Source organism: Pungitius pungitius, chromosome 16 (genome assembly GCF_949316345.1).
Source record: "Pungitius pungitius chromosome 16, fPunPun2.1, whole genome shotgun sequence".
NCBI classification, from domain to species: domain Eukaryota; kingdom Metazoa; phylum Chordata; class Actinopteri; order Perciformes; family Gasterosteidae; genus Pungitius; species Pungitius pungitius.
The window spans coordinates 5808664-5828157 of NC_084915.1; the positions used below are offsets into that span (position 1 = coordinate 5808664).

General features: G+C 41.8%; 3 protein-coding genes across 5 annotated transcripts in view; 2 read left to right on the forward strand and 1 right to left on the reverse strand.

Annotated features, from left to right (window-relative positions):
• The first annotated feature begins 491 nt into the window (after positions 1–491).
• cenpv (centromere protein V) lies at positions 492–3027 on the forward strand. The gene is made up of 5 exons (XM_037466801.2): positions 492–1862; positions 1944–2036; positions 2231–2300; positions 2389–2503; positions 2720–3027. The coding sequence occupies exons 2-5, from the start codon at positions 1945–1947 to the stop codon at positions 2848–2850; spliced, it is 408 nt and encodes a 135-aa protein (XP_037322698.1). The 5' UTR covers positions 492–1862; position 1944; the 3' UTR covers positions 2851–3027.
• pigl (phosphatidylinositol glycan anchor biosynthesis, class L) lies at positions 2898–11881 on the reverse strand. The gene is made up of 7 exons (XM_062558267.1): positions 11553–11881; positions 11108–11207; positions 6951–7041; positions 5773–5840; positions 4775–4806; positions 3508–3641; positions 2898–3256 (listed from the first exon to the last, which is right to left on the reverse strand). The coding sequence occupies exons 1-7, from the start codon at positions 11809–11811 to the stop codon at positions 3128–3130; spliced, it is 813 nt and encodes a 270-aa protein (XP_062414251.1). The 5' UTR covers positions 11812–11881; the 3' UTR covers positions 2898–3127.
• Positions 11882–12379: 498 nt separating this feature from the next.
• ncor1 (nuclear receptor corepressor 1) overlaps positions 12380–19494 on the forward strand; it is a 45879-nt gene continuing 38764 nt past the window's right edge. For 2 of the 3 annotated variants that reach the window (XM_037466789.2, XM_037466791.2), the window contains exons 1-6: positions 12380–12548; positions 15499–15681; positions 17091–17185; positions 17358–17565; positions 17851–18033; positions 19359–19472. In XM_037466789.2, coding sequence (XP_037322686.2) covers positions 15571–15681; positions 17091–17185; positions 17358–17565; positions 17851–18033; positions 19359–19472 — 711 coding nt within the window. In that variant the 5' untranslated portion in view covers positions 12380–12548; positions 15499–15570. Of the gene's footprint in view, positions 12549–13310; positions 13387–15498; positions 15682–17090; positions 17186–17357; positions 17566–17850; positions 18034–19358; positions 19473–19494 lie in introns of all 3 variants that reach the window. The other variant, XM_037466790.2, reaches the window with a different exon arrangement.

Sequence of the window (19494 nt, forward strand, 5' to 3'; positions counted from 1 at the left end):
TACGACTGTGGAGTTATAGAACAGATAATTCGTAGAATGATTCAAGACCTAAGGGTAAATAGATAAGGGAGTAATAGTACTGTCGCCATACACATACATTAGCTTTTCCCATTGTCCCTCTTTCTGACAAACATAATATCAAACGTATTGCGGTTTATTAGGAACTCATCTGACTGTATAAATGTAACACGAAAGAAGGACGTGAGCAGACAGGAATTCTGTTGATGGAAACATGCTTGGTGAACGTGCTACCAGCTGCTGTGGCAGCAGGGCGAAGTCTTTGCGATAAAGACGAAGATAACACTCTTAAATAACCTCCTTTAGCGACCTAACTTAATTTACTAACCATCCCCATGCGGTTCCGTCGTACACAAGCCGTCTGAGTAAAGGATACACAGATTCGTGATTTATATCCAACCGTAGAAACATATTTTATTTTCTGGAATACTGGCTTACTGTAACGTGATCCAGAGTAACGATATATACGCTTTATTTTTTAGACAACCATAAGTGTTCTCTCAAAGCATAAGGCAATTAGATTTAACGATGTATCCTCATTCAACCGTGTGAAAACATGATAATGATGGCAGTCGAGTGACGGTAGTGGGGGTGGCCGTGACCCGTTCTGGCTTATCAGAATGTACATACTGTACAGAAACACTGCCAAGTCACCAGTCCCATGAGAAAAATGCATGGCAGGTGTTAAGAAAGCATTCACAAGCCCATTGTGTTAATGTGGTAGCACAAGTCTTACACTTCTGAGACTTCTCTCATTATTATGTTTCCAGCCTTGTGGGGACAGTTCCTAGTTAGTTCATAGGAAGCAACGTGATGGAAGTTTTCAGACCCTTTTAAACCCTTTTCCATTCTTTAAATATTTGTCCACATTCATCCGTCTAAAAAACATGTTGATGATAGCAGTAGAGTGACAACAAGGACTTGATCTCTTACGCATAAGCATTGAGTTTGAACGCCAGGTATGTGGTCGACGCCCAGGTGAAACTGGAAAAACAGTGATATGTTTTTGTGACACGTGTCAGGAAGTTTCGACCAAGCTTGTTAAACATACTTCTTCATCTAAGATTTTGGTCTATGGTCCTCAAAGTTGGTTAAAGAAACCAACAGAGGACCCTTTCAAGATATTCTAAAATGTTCATAAATGCTCATATTCTAACCAGTGATTTGTTGCTTCACTTTTAGCGCCTATTACAAAAGAAAAACTCAGATGGGGGTCTGTAGTCTAATGGGATCTTATTTTTGGGGTCATAGATATGATGCAGCTGAGAGTCCTAACTTATGTATTTGGGTCACAGCATTCCCTTGTCCCACCCTGCCAGCAACCCTGTCATATGATACCCAACCCGTGATGCACGCAACTACTTTCCAACACAAAACTGGGCGTCTGGCTGAACTAGTTCCACCTCTGAGGAATGTGTTTGTGCAAGTGTTCTGTACTTTGCTCTTGCCCATGACTTTGAGTCATTATGGACCACTTCAAAGTGTTCTAGTTAAAGCAATCTTTAAAGCAGGGCATAGTCCGAGCTGATTATTGTGGAAGCTGACTCCATTATCACATGAAATAAGTGTCAGTGGCTCGGGGCAAACAAACTCCCCAAACTTCCCACTTTTTAAATGTACTGCATATTCAATGTCAACAGCTTTGATTGGATCAAAAGCTTGGGAGCTTCAATGTAAATGTTCCCCTCATCAGTGGTCACCTGGTTTATTGTTTGAGCAGGGTCATTGGAGCTGTTTTGGGCGGGACGTTCAGTTCCACGTCAACAGGTTTCACAAGAGCCGTGTCACCAGTTTCATAACATCAGACGCCTGATCCTTCTCTTGTTCTCAACGACGTGCTTGAAGTAAGACCTAAAATCCCAGAATACTCAAATCAGAACCTATTTATTCCTTGTAATGGTTTGTTGTTTTCTTTGTACCCACAGGATGAATCTTGTGAAACACACAGGCGGCTGCCACTGTGGGGCTGTTAGATTTGAAGTCTCGAGTTCACCAGACCTCCATGTTTTCCAGTGCAAGTATGGATATTACATTTAAGGACATTAAGTTACCAATAAGTGTGTCGCAACAAAAACATGTCTAATTTTAAATAATTATTATAATTATAAATATAATTAATTGGTAGTACAGACTTTAAACAATACTTTTGCTTTTACACTTTGTGGCGAATAAATATGAACAGATTTATGTATTTATATTTTTGTTTCTACAGCTGCAGCATTTGCACAAAGAAACAAAACAATCATTTCATCGTTCCAAAAAATCTCTTCACACTCTTACAGGTAGTAAACTCAAATGAAAACCTTGGAAAAAAACGTTGATTCAAGTGAATATATAAGTGAATAATGAGTATTTTCCTTATCTTCAAAGGGGTCCGACAATCTGACCACATACACATTTAACACACACGTTGCCAAGCACACGTTTTGTAAAACCTGTGGAGTTCAAAGTTTCTACACCCCACGCTCCAACCCTGATGGCTACGGTATGATCTCAAACACAGTCACGCCGTTCTCCTGTGATGTACACTCCAAACTAAACGCCCCATTCTACTTTATCTGTGGCACTGTTATTTTCATAATGAAAATGTTGTAAGAGACAACACAGTTCTTTGATGGGAAAACTAATATTTTGAATGTACTGGAGGCAAAGTTTTTTTCTCTTAAATAATGGAACTTTGTTTCCTGCGTTTTCTTCTCAGGCGTTGCGCCGCACTGCCTGGATCCAGGTACCGTCCACAGCGTCACAGTGGAGAACTTTTGTGGTGAGAAATGGGAAGAAAGCATGGAGGCTCACAAGAGCATCAGAGACATGTCCCAAAACCCCAGCTGAGAGCAAAGCAAAATAACACAAACTTGATGGAAGAATGAATCATTTTTTTAGGAATGCTTTAGAGTATTTTTGTACATATTATAAAAAATCCTAACTCATTCAAACCCTGGAGTTGTTTTTATACAGTGTAAAGACATTAAAGACGTTTCTGTAGCAATAAAAGATGGGTTGTTCTTGTTCAGCGTTACGGAAAGGGCTTTACAAAATATATTCAGGCTACTTACACTCCTTGCTCAATAATCAAGGGGCAAAACACCTGCAGCAACACGGTGAAAACTCAATACATCTTCAGGTTCTTTGGTCCTTGTGGAATAGTTTGAAACGTGTTGACGAACATGTACCGAGAGAAGGTGATGTAAAGGTAACGAAACCATAGGAGTTGAGACCGGTGACAAAACATGGCATCCTGAAAAGAAAAGACATGTTGTTCAATGTGATTTAAAGAGTTATTGCTTACATCATAAATAACAGTCAATCGTAGTGCAAATCAATCTGCTGCTTAGTGTCAATGTATTAGTATCTTTGATGTAACATTAGCTTGATGAGACATATGTAACATTCTTCAGCACATATACTGCTTAAAGCACGTTTGAATCTACTAAAAAAACCTGGACGGCGATCTCTTCATGCCAACAAAGAGTCCTTATGGAGGCTTACTTTGGCCCGCCTGTAGCCCTGTGAGCCTATAATGCAGCGCAGGCATGAGGGCAGCAGCCAGCTGAAGGGAAGCTCCAGGAAGGAGATGTACTTCCTGAGCGGTCCAACAGTCACCAGGGAGAGCAAACAGCAGTCTGGGGGGAGGGGGGGGGGGGGGGGGGGGGAGAGGGGAGGCAGACAAAGAGACCCAGTTAATATGTTGTAGGTCGAATACAGCAGTGGGCCGTCCTCTCATTCTGTTGGATCGTGAGGAAAAGTCCTGTCCTGTAACATAATGTGATACAAGGACACGTAGGCTGGTCCTCCTGTGCAGCATTTGTGTTGTTGTCGTGGCTGTGGCTCCATATATGGTGATGACCATATGGACCTTATGAAGCTTTTGGGGCGCAAGGGGCCTAAAGCGGGAGGTGAGAAGCACGGCCTGGGGTAGAGGCTACAGTAATACCAGTGAAACAAGTGAAGCATAACTGCATGGAAATAAAAAAAACAGTGATTGTTATGACACTCCTGTTGCTCTTGGGTCTGCTCTTTGTGGGTTTGAAGAGGGCCGGGCACTTCAAAGATAAAGCGCCTGTTTGCTGTGGCCTAAAGACTCCAGATGACGATATCTCTCTGTCCTTCGACAGCACAGTGCAAACGTTGACATCTTATGTATGATTAACCGCTGCTATGCCTGTCTCTTTGTGCTGTCAACTCACACTTTGCGGTCCATAACCAGTAAAGTAATGACCTGTGTCTGTTGTAGCATGTTGATACTCTCTCTCTGTCTATTTTGATATACCCAGAGGGTACTTTTGTTGAAGATGGAAGGCATAAAAAAAGGCTAAAAGGCAATTTGCATAGATTTTGATTTTGCCTTAACGGCCAACGGGTCAAGAGTCAGATGCACTTATTTCAACATCAGTTTAAAATCATTGTATGTTTTTTGAGGTGAAATATCCAACCGGCCTTATGCTGCCACCAGCAGACCAAAATGTCTAAACACAATGCAACCCTTTTGAACAGCAGAGGGCGCCGTACATTGACAAAAAACGACTTTGCAGTGTTCTCAAAACACGGACTGGAGGTGTGGTGCTACCCATGGGAGTCATTGTCTGTGCAGCTCAATGCGTCATTTTTTAGGCACATTGTATGAGTGGAAAACACTTTTTAATCAGAATGAAAAAAAAAACCTTTTCAGAATACTTTTCTGAGAGGCAGTTAAATTTAGTAAAAACTAGTGACTAGTTGGTCACTAATATGAAGCTCTTAAAGGCGACACACCTACCATTGGGTACTTGTCCGGAGAAAGCGAGATGGCTGTAAATGGAGAAAAGAACATTGTTACCAAAATATTAAGGAGGCGAACGTTGAAGAGGTGCTCCATCTTACTGACAGGGTCTCCTTTGTTGTCGACCCCTACAAAAGAATTGACCTTGGTGTAATGTTTCTGCCTGCCAATATGTAACGTGGATTAGAGATCTGGTTACACTGATTAGCCCAGGGAAGACCAGGGAAAACCAGGGAAGACCAGGGAAAAATCCATGCAGTAAACCGTGCAAATCTCGGTGGGAGTCAAGTCTCCGTCTACACCCCCATTTACGAATCTAATAGCTCTAGACAGGAAACAAAACAAAACAACAACAAGCCCTTGAGGTCGGCGAAACTAATGCGCAGCCCCTCTGGGGGATACTGGCCTGCTGGGAATCGTGAGCTGTGATTTGGAGTGCTCATATCTTTTCAATAGAGGAGGCCCACGGACGGACGGAGGGCGGCGCAGGCTCAGGGAGGGAGAACCCCGTGGCTAACACGGGAGTGCAATTAACAGGCAAGACGAGGACGGGGACGTACACGTCACGGTGCAAAACCAGCGGCCCGATGCAACTAGCTGGGATGGCCTCCGCAAACCAGATCTGCCCCCCCCCCCCCACCTCACCACTTCCGGGACAGGATTTACTGCTGCCCTCTGGGAGCAAAGCCAAGATCCTCTGAGGACTCTGTTTGGACGACCTCTCAGCTATGTAACAGGCGGTTTCTAAAAAACAAAAAAAATGGTGTGTGTGTGTGCGCAAGTCTTTGTGCAGAAACATTTGGAAAGATGGATGTAGATCAGAGTCCAAATGTTTTCCTGGATACTTTTTTACGAGTGGAGTGGGCTGTTTTTGAGTGTGCATCTGTTAGCCACATAATGTCCCTGGGGATGGCATCTTTAAGCTCAGGGATAATAAAATATAATTCATACATTTAAAAAATTTAAAAAAATGACCAGGCCAGTTCAGTCAGTACCTGACCGCTTTATGGATGGCCGTGTGATTGGCATGGCTGCTCACTCCGCTTTCATCGAAGGTCAGCACCTGAAACAACAAAATAGCAAACTGTGTGGGTGGAACGCCAGAACCCGGGTATCTAAAAGGGAATTTAAATAGATGGGGGCAGACCAGTTTTCTTGGGTTAGTGGAATGGTTTACGGTGCCTGAATGTGGAGCTGCTTGGCAGCTGACAACTGATATTTAAAAGTCTTTTTTTTAAAAAATATCCTGTGTGCCTGCTTGCTCACCAGAGGAAGCCAGTGAAAAAAAATCAGGTCAAAGTGAAAGAATAAGGGCTTGACTGAAGACTTGGCATTTGTTCCGCTTAGGCGTTTTCTACCATTGCAATCAAGCCTCCGTTTCAGCTCCCAACCACAAATTATAACAAATGAACTAATCATACTTGCTGGCTTATATATAAAAAGCAAAGGAATGGTACTTGGCCAGACCAAGGAAACAACTTATTCAGTTTAAAAGCAGGAAGAGTGAACCGCTTGTTGTAAATCTACATGTTTATCTCTGTGTGCTTCTCTGCTGAATCTATTTAACTTTTAAGACATTTTCCTGTAGCTTGCTTTTTGGTCAGGAGGCTTTTTTTTGCTGCTCGGCCTAACAGGAAGGGAGGAGACGGTGTGTTTGTTTGTCGTCTCTGATAACAAAGAGAGATCCTGACTACAGCATAGAGGCACCCAGCTGTGTGAAATGATCTTCCCTGAACTGAGGGTTGCCATTTTTTTCCTTTGCTTTGTCCAAAGCTTTTCTTCGCATTTAACCATTTGTGCCGTTGTCAAAAATGAGTGGAGGAAGATTCTTTGAATCTCAATGAACCTCATTCCCATTGGCAAACATTGCAGAACTGCACCGGAGCAGATAAGACGCTGTGTGTAAACACAGAAATGAAATGCAAACTTTCCGCTGCAGCAGAGGACATGTCTCTTGAAGGGAGGTTGAAAATACGCTCTCAGTTCAACCAAAATAAAAACACGGCAGGATTATTGTGCAGAATGAGGAAGAATAAGGGGCTCTGGTGCCAAAACAGAAAAAAATAAAATAAATAGATGAGTTTTTTATACTGATTGGCATGGAATATATGTGTTAAATGACAGAAGAACAACTGTCTGTAAAGGAAAAAATACAATGCAGAGCTGGGCATACCATGTTGAAGGAGTGAGCTCTCATGTGGTGCACAATTACAGTGGAGACCAGCGAGACGCTCCATTCTGCTTTGGGATCATCTGGAAGTTTTCTGAAGAAGGAAAAAAAACAACAACGGGACTGGTTATCTACCAAGTATTCAGTATTTCACTGACAAACAAGAGGGCATTATGTTTGCATTGTGACCTCACTGCAGCTGAGAGTTAATTGTACACAACATAAGCATGCTAGATGTTTCTTAAGCCGAGCTTAACTCCTTTCAGAGCAACAGATTTCTGCAGGTCAGATTTAACTGCTAAAAAGGCCTTTAGTAGAAAGCAAACACAAGGGAGTGCTGAGCATCGGCTTCATCTGAAACTACAGTCAGGAGAGAAAAAACAAAGCGTACAAACCGAACATCCCACCTGGCCAACTCAAGCTATTGGCCACCTAAACATGCATAGACTTTTTTTTCTCTGTTTAGAGACCGAAAGGCATAGCTTTGTACGATAGTTCAACGTTCCCTTGCACCGAAGACAAACCAGCCACAGAAAAGTGCTTTTAAACATAATGAAACTCAACACAAAAAGTCCTGGGGTTGAAGTGGAGTGCCAGTTTCAATCCAGTTTGTTCACCAGTTCTGACTGCTCAACAACAGCATGAAACACGACACTGTGGAGGGGGGGTCTCGGTTTGACAATAACGAGATGCGTTGTTATAGCCCATGGTAGCATGACATACGTTTTATATATATATATATATATAGAATGGGGGTAGGTGTGTGTGTGTGTGTGGAGGCGGGGGGGGTTACCAAAAGTTGTTCCCCTCCCCATCGTTGTTAACAATGATCCAGGACAGTCAAACTGGCAAACTGGTAGAGGGAAGTGATGGATTAAGATGCCACCGGTAATGGGAGGGTCAGGCTTTGGCGTGAGGGGCGGAGGTCGCCTAGGTCACCGGGGGGAGGGGTGGGTTGGGGGTTCAGAGATAGTTTAAAACAGTCTTTTATAGAGTGAAAGGACTGCTGTCACACCAGGGACGTGTGTGTGTGTGTGTGTGTGTGTAATAGAGAAAGACGACACAGGAAATGCCAGCCAATATTAAATGCTGCCTGAATTAAATAAAACACGTTATGGTTTCCTGAGAACAGGATTTGGTGACAATTTGGCAAAAGTGCATGCATATTAGGTCTATATAGGCTTTGTTCCCTACGGTTGCATTTATTCATGTTTTATTTGAGACCTTTTGCCTTATAGTTCAACAGCCGCAGCTAAGCACAAGCTCACACGAAGGGGGAGGAAAAAAACTAAATAGGAAAAATTAACAAAAGGCTGAAGACACCTGACCTTTATCAAGCAGGATGTGTTAGCTTCACCATGGCAACACTGCTAAATGTCCTAAAGTAACCCCCAAACTCCCCCTTCTGTAGATTTGCATGTGGATGTTTAATTGCTTACAGGCGTCTATATGCAATTGTTGAACTTTGGCCCAGTTAAGGGATTCGGTGTGTGTGTGTGTGTGTGTGTGTGTTACAGAGGGCTTGTTTAGTCTGGTCACATGGACCACAGCTCTGAGAAACTGCCAGACTTCTGTCCACAAACTCTTATTATATGTCCTGCCTGGAAGGCGGAGATGCCAATACAAACGGACAGTACGCCCACAATGTCACACTGTAATAAGGCGGTTACAAACATAGTTACTACACCAAAAGACACACATGTGGTTTCACAATGATCCAGAGATCAGTGGTTGTAGTTGGAATGATTTTTATATTCATAAAATTCATATAAACAACCATGGAAAACAGCCATCCATGGAGATAATGCTTTGGGTAATGCATCTGTTATCAGCCACAGGACTTGGTACATGGGAAAGGCAACAGATGACTATGCTGTGGCCAGCGTGTGACAAATGTATCAAGGATAAAAGCACAGCCAGAGGACAGTGGGGGGGGGGGGGGGGTTGGTTAGAGAGCCCTGTCGCACGCTTAGCTATTTTTTACCACTGATCAATGTATATCTAAAACCTAGTGCGGGGGATACAATTCAGTGTTCCTGCAACAAACTGCTTTCCTCTCCGGAAACTAGTGCCGAGCTTTTGGTCAACATTCACGCAGAAAATTACAATAATCCAGTTTTTAAACAAAAGCTTTCACTTTGCAATTTACTTCTGTGGTAAAAACAAGTTTGAAATATTATCTCAATCTGAAGTGTGTTGTTATGAAAGATGTCAGATTAAAGTTGAAAAGAAATGAGGTGGGGGAGCTAGAAAGTTGCGTCAGTTTCAAACCGACTGATAATGTAGATTGGTGCAGTGAGCAGCTAGACTCGAGTCCAGGGAGCAGACAGGGGTCAAGCCAGTGCAAGTAAAGAGGCAGCAGAGCGTGCTCAGATCGAGCTTGATCACAAAGGCCCCAACATGCACTGGGGCCCCACATACTGTCCACACAGCTGTCCTATTCAGAGAGCGAGGGAAAATCCTGTTTCAGAAGCAGAATTTGCGCGTTTCTCCGGGTCATTCCGGGCTGCGGTTGTGAGCGGGCAAGTCCCATCCAGATATGTTGTAATTATGCCTAACCCACACTTCCTTCTAGACTAGTTGTTAAATTAAGATAACAAAAGTACGGTGGTTCCGTCACAACTACCCCGGGAAATGACATGAAAGTATAGCAGCCACAGTTAAAAATACAATAAAAAGCATATTGACGTACATCTATTTATGCATGCACTTTGGTTGTGCACAACAAGCTGACCGGTGAGCGGTCAAGACATTGGGTGTGCATATGCATATGCACATACTTGTGCAGAGAAGGTGAAGACAGACGCACAAGGAGGAAAAATGACCAACATTAGCAGTGCTTAGAGCATTGCCAAAATGTATCCCACAGTCTTTGGCAGTTGGCTTCAGCAGACATAGTAGGAGAAGAGAGGAGTAGGAGGAGGAGGAGTGGAACAGACAAGGACAGCAATCACAGAGAGGGAGGTTGAGAGCTTGGTTGGAAGTGCTGATTAGATTTGTGTGTTTTAGGCAAACAGAATACACAGAAAGGGGAAAATGGGCTACACTCTCGTTCAGCAGGTGCAGACAGCACAAAGATCAAAGTTCAGCTAAATTCTGCGTGCACAAACACACATACACTAACAATGTTCTCGAGGGCAGACAACCCATGTAGGCTGCCAAATTATTACTGTGAGGTCACAGGTAGTGCCTAAGTTCATGCAGCCCTCTCGGTGAGCCACCATGTACAAGAGACTCACATTTAGTCAGCCCGTGGTTTTTAGAAACTCAAAACATTTTCAAGTGAAGCAGCAGGCTTGATTCAACCTTTTCAACATAACCTTCTACCACTACAATTTCTGTAACCAGACCGTGCCAGTAGTCAGAGCCAGGAGACTAAAAGTCCTACAGCTGCATCAACAGCAAAACAAGGAAGAAGTGCAAGTTCCCTTGGAATTTGGCAAACAATACTGTTCAAAGTTCTGGCCCCCGGTTCTGCTCACCGCTTTGATTGTGAAATGACATTAGTGTGCAGACTATTTAGACAGCCAAACCAAACGGTTGACAGCAATTCCTGTACAGCATTTCAAGTTTTTGGTAAAATCATTTTTAAAAGTCAGATTTTATTTTTGAACTGACTGAGGAACTGACAACAGGTTATAAGACCAGACTATTGTTTTTTTTAGCAAGTTTGAACTACCTGGCTCAATAGTTATGAATTTAATTTAGTGGTGAAGAAGAAAATGTAACAGCCAATTGCCTTTAAAATAATAATATTTAGCCCCAGTGATCCAAATGCACTCAATTTCCCCCGTGTAGAGATCATTGATACAAAAAAATTCCCTGTGAGTGCCCAAACAGGTTGGTAGACTGCTCAGAACTAACAACCAGCCTAGTGGTGCTAATGTTACAGGGTGAATAAAGTGTCATAGTTTCAGTAAGGCAAATTCATTTTTTGAAACTGAATTGAAAAGTATAATAGTTTAAGATGGCTATATATACAAAATGCTAGAATACACTTTATAGGTGGATACGACTAGATATATACTGATAACAGATGGAAAGGTGGATTCTACCAGGCAGACTTGCTGAGACTTTACCGTGAACCGCTTTTCAACTTTAAAGGCACACAAGGGAAACGTAATTTGTTTGTTGTGTATTTTGTGCAGACGGTGGCCTACTTATGGTCTAGTATGGTGATTCTGGAGTCTGGTATCCCCAACACGGCACAGCTGTTGAGAAGTTCTTGTCTGCGCTGTGCTCCTTGATTGTAGTAGTTTCCTGTACATATCAGGAAGACAAGTTAGGCAATGGGTGTAACGTAATGACAAGAGGATCTAAATGCAATTCTAAATGTCTGGGTGTAACATTTCCAATGGTTTTAAAATGACATATGCTTGATCGATAAAATATAGTGCTGTGCCGATGTGATTACATTTCAACACATATGTATGTGTGCTTCTATTAAGCCCATTTAGCATAACATTAGATACACCATGTGACTCCCCGTGTGTGTGCTCTCGATTTCCTTCAAAGTCTAGACTTCCATAGTTTGCAAACAATTTCCCCAAGTAAGGAAAACATGTATGAAAAACGTCTGCAAACAAAAATGTGCTATCACCATACCTTCAGATAAACACAGCAAATGAACGTTGGCTTTTAATTCAACCAGTCGTATGATCGTTGGCGCGAAGAACATGCATTCATCATCCGGATGCGCAGTTACGATCAGAGCGCTGATGTCGTCGCCGTCTATGTCTCCGCTTGCTAAAACATCCATTACACGTTTCAACGACTTCACCAACATTGGACGATGTCGACAGTAAATGCATTTTATCCAAAACAGATATAATAAAACTACGAAGACAACGACGTAAACAATCATTATTTTTGACCGTTTCCGAAAAGATTCCGTGTGAAGACAAGAGCCAAACAAGACAGTGGTTCCAAGTGCAGAAATACAAATACAGTCCGCCTTATAAACCTTATTTAACACCGTATTTAGATAAGAGAATCAATAATGTATTACGAGTAAGTTCATTAAAGCAGAAACTTTTAGAGACCCGGTACAGTCATTCTTCTGACTTGAATTCACTGTTGCTTTCTATATACATTTTTGCTTAAATAAACGCATAGAACATATTCATTAATGCGATAAATACATTTTTTATTGCATAGTTGAATAAAGATAACCTGCAAAGTTGTCTCAAACGAAATTTCTTTTAAAAAAAAATAACAAAATAACAAACTCAGGGAACGTTGCCGTGTTGGAGGGAATGATTTAGCTGTTACACTGTTTTATCCTTTCAGGTGTATAAATTAAATAAACGAGAATGCCACATATCTAGGAAAGCTGGGACATAACAGTCCACTAACTATCTTAAACTACAGGTTATAGATTTACTGTACATAAATATGTGTTGATGACAACTAGAACGGGTTGGATTTAATCGAGTGAGGATAATTTATTTTACCCTGCAAGGATATCGACCGACAAACGCGGCGCAGCCTTCAGTCTGCCCAGTCGTACACAGCTCACAACCCGCGGATTTACAATCAACAATTGACACATACACCTGCCCGGGAAACATTTATCTCATATCTGTATACTTCCTTAATGAGGTGAGTACACATTGCCCTTAAGAAACAAAGAAACATGTCTAATTGGCACGAAATGTAAGCGCCCAGGTCTACGATGGAAATCTGCCTTGCAAGATGGCGACGTGGTTGAGAATTCAAAGGTGAAATACAGGCTAAGTTAGCTAGCTAGCGTTAACAACAACACCCTAGACGCCGTCTTTCTGCTCTGAAATGTTAACGAAGCACAACAATTTAAGCCAATGTTGATCCGTGTTCGTGTTTTCGGTGCATTTCCGGTAGGGCTCTGTTGTGGAAATAGACCCATCCCCCAAGATAAGCTACCAATCCAATTGCGTTTGTATGACAGTATGGCGTAAAGGACAATAACAACACACCGAAACGGTATTTCTCACTGCTAGGCCGTCTATGAGGCCAGGTAGTTTGCAACGGCTGCTGGGTTTGTTTGGAAATCAGCACAGACCATCGGAAATTATTTATATAATGATCTCCTCTACGAACTTCACCGTGTAACGATAAGCTAACTCGCGTGAGTCTTTTTTGTTGTCTTGAAACTGCATGCGTCGACTTTCAAAATGTCCAACTACGTTTGTAAATCCAATCAAAAGAACACATGACATGTAAATGACAAATGTAGGATAACACCAATGTGCTGGAGTCACAGTACAACATTGTATATTCGAAGTAATGTTACATTCATTTCAAAAGATGGCTACAAGGAGAGACTACACACCGTGTACTAATTAAAGGGTCCGCTAATTGAGTCCTTTCGTGGATTTCTTTGAGTTGTTTCAAATGCATGTGAACCGCCTCCGGAGGACCGGGTTGTGCATAGTCAGGTCTGCAACAGCTGATTCTGGTGGTAAGCATGAACTTCATCCTACTTTCCTTTGCTTTGTACGATACTAATAATTTAAAAAAAACCCAGAACAAAGCATGTATTTCTAAAAAAAAAACATTGGACCAAATCTTTCCTTACCGCACCAGTGCAACATTTTTTGTTTCCCGTCTCATTAATTGCCAGCCATACTTGTATGCATTTGGTCGTTATCACTGTTCCTCAGTTTAAGTGGAGATTTGGTTTCATTTAGTAATGTTGTCAATGAAAGCTTAATATCCTTTTGGTATATCACCTTAAACAAACACCCCCAAAGTTATGTAGAAGTGATTTGGGGTTTCTAGTTGTGATATTTTGAGTCCGTTGTAGTGATGCAAAGTGCTCTCTTTAGTCATTTCTGTTTCTCTTCACATTTTGACCTGCATGCCTGCCTCTCAAATAAGGACAATTTAGTTTTTAGTGGATTTGTTCTCCCTTAGTTTGGCTCAAACCCGAAAGGTGCTGCTGAAAAACTAGATCCCGACCTGTCTGGTGTTGGCTGGTACGAAAACATGGGGCGTAACAGCTCTTGCTGTACTGCTTTCATGGATTTCAAATGTATGATGCAGAGTTGTGTTATTCTAAAACTGTAAAGGCTCTTTAATTTATGGTTTAGCAAAAAAACGCAGTCATCCACTATTTTCTTGCTAGTCACTGATGATATTTTTAGTATAACTCTGGACATTGTGAAAGAGGATCTCAAATTATGGGACCAACCAAACTGTGTGGCCTGCGGATTGAAATAAAATAACAGCTTCCCATTCTGGTTATGGAGGCTACGGTTGGTGCTTTTCCATCCCTGAAGACGGCATCATGTTGTCTGGGCATTGTGGCCATGCTGTAAATTGTGCATGCTGAGAATAAAAATGCCTGAGCCAGCAGAACACAGATTGATGTTGGATCCCTGTGACAAAAAAAATTCAGTGACGCAGAATTGTTTCTTCTGTGTGATTGGTGTCCATAAAATAAACCTAGCAAAACGTTTAGTGTTTGTTCATTTGAAAAGTACTGTGTGTGTCAATGCTTCCCGGCAAAAATAGCCACCAGGACTTTAAGGAACTAACATGAACTTAATCATTTTCTAACATGTCTGCTTAAATGCAGGTGCAGCATTAATTTATTAATCTTGGATGAAGTTATAATATAAGATTACCATGGGATGTTATTCAGACGCAGCCTAATGGAAACATGAGTGGAAAGCTGAAACGGTGATCTCAGTTCGTTTGATGAGTTGGCATGACTTGTAAGGTTTTCCAACACATTTTTACCCTGGTTGCATGGCTGAAGTTGATTCAAATTGGAGGAGTTTTCTAATGATAGAATGTTTAGCTGGGAAAATAGCAGTTACAAACCATGCAAGTCCCTTTTATTTATCAACCGGTTGTTTGAACAAGAGATTCATGTAGTTTCTGTGATCAGAATCAAATGAATTGTTAGCACGTTTCGTTTGCAGAAAGACCTACACACCATGTTTTCTGTAAAAAGTGTTTTCGGAGATCCTACAACTCTGATGTAGATCTGAATGTTTAATGGACTGAGACCGTATTTTTATATTTTAGACCACTACTACGATAAAACAATCCAAGAAGATTTGACTGGTTGAATTTGTTATTTCAGATATCCATTTCCAATAAACCGGCTACTGTTCTTTCCACCCAGAGAGATGCTGTTTTGGGGTTTTCTAGAAATCTATTTATTCATTAATTTGTCACTCTTGGTTTAATAGCTTTGATTTAGCTTGCTGCACTGTAGGTAAAGGAAGAGCTAAGAGTGGGATATTTTAGGTTAGGTTTTAGGCTTAACCACAGTGTCAATTCAAGGCAATATCCACAGGGCAGTGCCTTCAGGCTCCATGGAAACCGACATTTTTGAGAAAAGTGATGCTGGACTTCTCTGATTTTCTTTTTCAAATAATACCTTCAGTTATTGAACCAAGGTACTATCAATACGATTTGTGGAGCTCCCTATGGTAGTACATACTAACTTGTTGGCATACTGGATGCTTAATAGACTTTTTCTACAATGTGCTTCTTCTCTCTTCATCTTTTTATGTAAAATATGACTTACAAAAGATACATATTCTTTGTTTTGGTGCAGGTGGTATGTGTCTCCAAACATGGTCTAGCTAAAGTTTCTGAAGAAGCAGCAGCCCGCTTGCACTGAGTCAGGATGTCCAGTAGCTCGGGCTACCCCCCCAGCCAGGGGAGCTTCAGCAGCGAGCAGGGCCGGTACCCGCAGCATTCTGTCCAGTACACGTTCTCCGGCTCACGGCACCAACAGGTAAAACTTTCCCACTGCCTTGTTGTGTTTGTGCCTCAGCCATGTTTTTTTTTTTTTGTCGTCTCATCCTGATGAAAGATTGTAGCCAAATTCTGTCAGATTTTATAATAACAGTATTTGGACTCCGGTCCACCTATTGGCCTTCAGGGTCACGTGTGTCCCCTCACTTTTTCGCAGCTGCACACAGTCGGAGGTGTCGTCTGGTTCCACTGATGCAGCAGAGACTGTATTTTAATAGCATGGACTACCTGCTAGTGAGACGTTTGCTGGTTTTTATATAATTTACCTGCTGTTGATGATTAATAGTCTCTGTATTTTATGTTTTCATTGTGAATATCGGATAATGTTTCTTAGCCATTTTGAATGACATCCTTAGGAGTTTAATTTGACAGAAAACTGTCTACGGTATGTTTAAGGGCATTTGGATTGTTTACTTAAATTGGGGACAAAATGAGTTATGAAAGGTTTCCTGTAACTGCATCTGTTTGTTCAGGTTTGCCTAGTCCAGCAGGGCTAATGACGCTGTCTTTATCCAAAGCTTTTTTGATTGCAGCATTGGTGTATTAGGAAGAGTTAAATCAATTATCTTTACTTCAACATGATAAAATTCAGTTTGCCAAATCCAACCAGAGCAGTGCTCCTGCTAATTCCATTGTGCTCTGGCAGATGAAGTTTTCCTGGCCAGTTGTTGTTCGGCGGTTTACTACTACTTCCCTCTTCCCAGCATTTATTTTTCCTTAAGTAACACCAGGCATCTCCTCTGGGACTGGTAATAAAAAAGCAAAACTCCTTTCTTGTTTGAAACCAATGGGATAAGTAGTGTTCATTTAGAAAAGAAGATCTTTAGCAAATAGACCATGTCATGACATTGTCTGTCTGAGAGCGTTGTTTACTAGTAGAAAGCCTGTAGAGTTCATTTAGGAACTTTTTATAAGATTGAGTACAGCAGAGTGCTTACAGGAAATGAGTGGGGTGGGGGTGGCATGCAATAAAGGTCCCCAGCCAAGCTTGAACTTGGGACGTTGCAATTAAATTGTGAGTGCCTCGTAGCCCTGGGCCCCCAGGATGCCCCTCAAACATCTTTCATCAGCGCTCACAGAACAATACACAATTGGTGTTGTGCAAGTTGTAGAGAAAAAGGTTTGGATTGTGAAGTGTGCATAAAGCAGCCAGTGCAGACCGCTGTATTGATTGAAACTGAAGCGTATCTGTTGCATAAGATGGATGTGTTCTTCAGTTTGGACAGGACTTTGTCTCTCTGGAAGCGTGATGTGGTTACCTCACCTATGAAGTGCATTGTTGTAGTTTTGACTTTGCAGGAACGTGTGTGTGTGCGTTTTCTACTGCCGATCTGTGGGTTTCTTTACCCACGGACCTCATGACCCTCAACGCCCTTTTTTCTCACTCAGGATTTCACCGTCCCTGACTATCGGACTCATATGCAAGATGCACAGGGTCGGAGGAGACCCTCTTTACTGTCTGAATTCCACCCTGGAACTGAAAGGTAAGGCCTCTCTTAAAATTCTCTGTTCTGATGGTTTGTACTGGAGAGTAGTTTCTCCTTCTGCTCTGCCTCGCATATGCAATGGATGTCCCCAAATTACAGATTGGGAATCGTACATCGAGACAACCAGATGTAGCTTCTGTAAACTTCCTTGATTACTTCTGTTTCTCAGGCCTCCAGAGAGGCGCCATGGTTACGAACAGCAGTTTCACTCCATGTCAGCCCAGTCAGAGCATGACTCCTTGGATGCTAAACGCCCTCGCATGGAGACTGTTGTTGAGGGCCACATCAGTCGCGCACCTCCCACTGCTGGGGGTGTAGTCCTGCCCATGACCCACTCAGTACAGGACGGTCTGAGAAACGCTGCCGAAGTCAAAAAGGTGGGTTTTGTTCCTCTCCACTCACTTTTACAACCCAAGAAGTAAAACTGTAATTTTTGTCCTGACAGAGAGTTTGTGTACCACCTTACATTTCTATGGTAATATTTAAAAGCTATAAAAACAACAGGGTTTACAGCACGAGTGATTGTAGTGAGCTCTCTCAGCCCTCTCCCCACAATGAAAAAGAACTTCTAACTTCCCTGAAATTAGAGATGTAATCATTCAGTCTACAGATTTTCAACTGTATTTGTTTTGTAAGGTCTATGAACTTTTTATTTTTGCCAGGAATCTCAGTTCTCTGTCAAAGAGGAGTCCCGGTCTTCAGGAGGACATCCTCTACACATGGGCGATGATCAGGATGCGTCTCCTTCCAAACTATCCAAAGAGGAGCTGATCCAGAGTATGGACCGTGTGGACAGAGAGATTGCGAAGGTGGAACAGCAGATTTTCAAGCTGAAGAAAAAGCAGGTTGGTCACCTACAAGTACATTCAGTGTTGAATTATGTCACTAAGCACGAATGTCTGTAAAATAATTTGAATGGTACATTGAAAGGCTCTTGATATTTATTGAACAGCGGCTTTGACCCGTTAATGCCGAAATTGCACAACAGACAGATTTAAAATGCACATGGCAACACATCGTAGGAGCGCTCCAGCACTCTGGACCCTTTGCTCTAATTCTGTAGTCTACTATCCAGTGTTGTCATCTATGTACCGTCCAGTCTATTTTTCTTTTGTTCCACTAATTGACACATTTGAATGAATACATCACGTTGATTAAAAGTGAAATGGCCCTTTATAAACCGGGTTAAGCTGAGTAGCATGCTGCTTAGTTTTCTCAATTATCTAAACCACAGATTTTCTTGTGCAGGTAGTTAACATTGTTAGATAGCATAGTTACAGTTTGGCTTGGGGGGGAGGGGGTGGGGCATAACTAAACACTTCCGCACACTTTACAGGAGGTTAATGGAGGGCTCCAGGCTCTAGTAAAACATTTAGTCTGAACAGGCACCAAACAAAATGTCAGAAGTAGTAATTTAATTTGCAATTATAATCAAGCAGTAACCTGTGAGATTGAGGTCAGGTGTGACTCATGGTTTTTTCAGCTATGCTTCAAATTTAATAATTCACATAGAATTTGAATAAAAATATTGTTAAACAAAATCAATGGTACAAGCTGTTCCTTCAGGACTCGATTCTACTAACAGGTGTGCTGACATGAAGCAACTGTGATTAAACTGTCCGCCTGCAGGACGCTTATCAGACATTCACTCTCCATTGCTACCCTAACACTTGTAATCTTTTTATTAGTTTGTGCCATTCTTCTGATATTCTTTTGGGGAATTCCGTCCTGTTTGATGGTCGTAGGAGCTTTGCTTGGAGAGAGGACTTGGTTTTTCGTTTTAAGTTTTCCTAAAACTTTCAAGGATTTGTTTGTTTATTTGTTACTCCTAATCTCGTCTTTATAACCTGATAGTTCATAAAAACTTTTAACCTGTAAACATTAATCTATTAAAAACTCACCGTTCAATTCTTTCGTTCTGTTAAAACATTTTAATCCTCAAGGAAACCCGTGGAGAGTAATCAGGCCATAGATCAGCGCTGAGATCTACACAGTGTTGATGCATCCCTTGAATCCACCATTTCTTCCATATGAAAACATATACAGATAAAAACAATCAAATGTTTAATTGGGTTGTGAATAGGAAGGAAATTATGCTTCCTATATTTTCCTGTGTGTTTGGTCTTGTGGACTTTTGGTCAAAATGTTTTATGTTGCCATTGTTTCTTAGCAACAACTTGAGGAGGAAGCAGCAAAGCCAGTAGAGCCAGAGAAGCCAGTGACCCCTCCCCCAGTGGAGCACAAGCATCGCAGCATAGTCCAAATCATCTACGACGAGAACAGGGTTAGTAATCCGGTGGGGACTC

Bases quoted from the DNA above. Each gene is read 5' to 3' on its own strand.
- cenpv (XM_037466801.2), top strand. From the start codon at position 1,945: ATGAATCTTGTGAAACACACAGGCGGCTGCCACTGTGGGGCTGTTAGA. The intron at 2,037-2,230 runs GTATGGATATTA...TTGTTTCTACAG, and splicing joins CTCCATGTTTTCCAGTGCAA to CTGCAGCATTTGCACAAAGA. The intron at 2,504-2,719 runs GTATGATCTCAA...TTTTCTTCTCAG, and splicing joins CTCCAACCCTGATGGCTACG to GCGTTGCGCCGCACTGCCTG.
- pigl (XM_062558267.1), bottom strand. From the start codon at position 11,811: ATGATTGTTTACGTCGTTGTCTTCGTAGTTTTATTATATCTGTTTTGG. The intron at 5,841-6,950 runs GTATGCCCAGCT...TTGTTGTTTCAG, and splicing joins GAGCTCACTCCTTCAACATG to GTGCTGACCTTCGATGAAAG. The intron at 4,807-5,772 runs GTACTGACTGAA...CTCCATTTACAG, and splicing joins GCCATCCATAAAGCGGTCAG to CCATCTCGCTTTCTCCGGAC.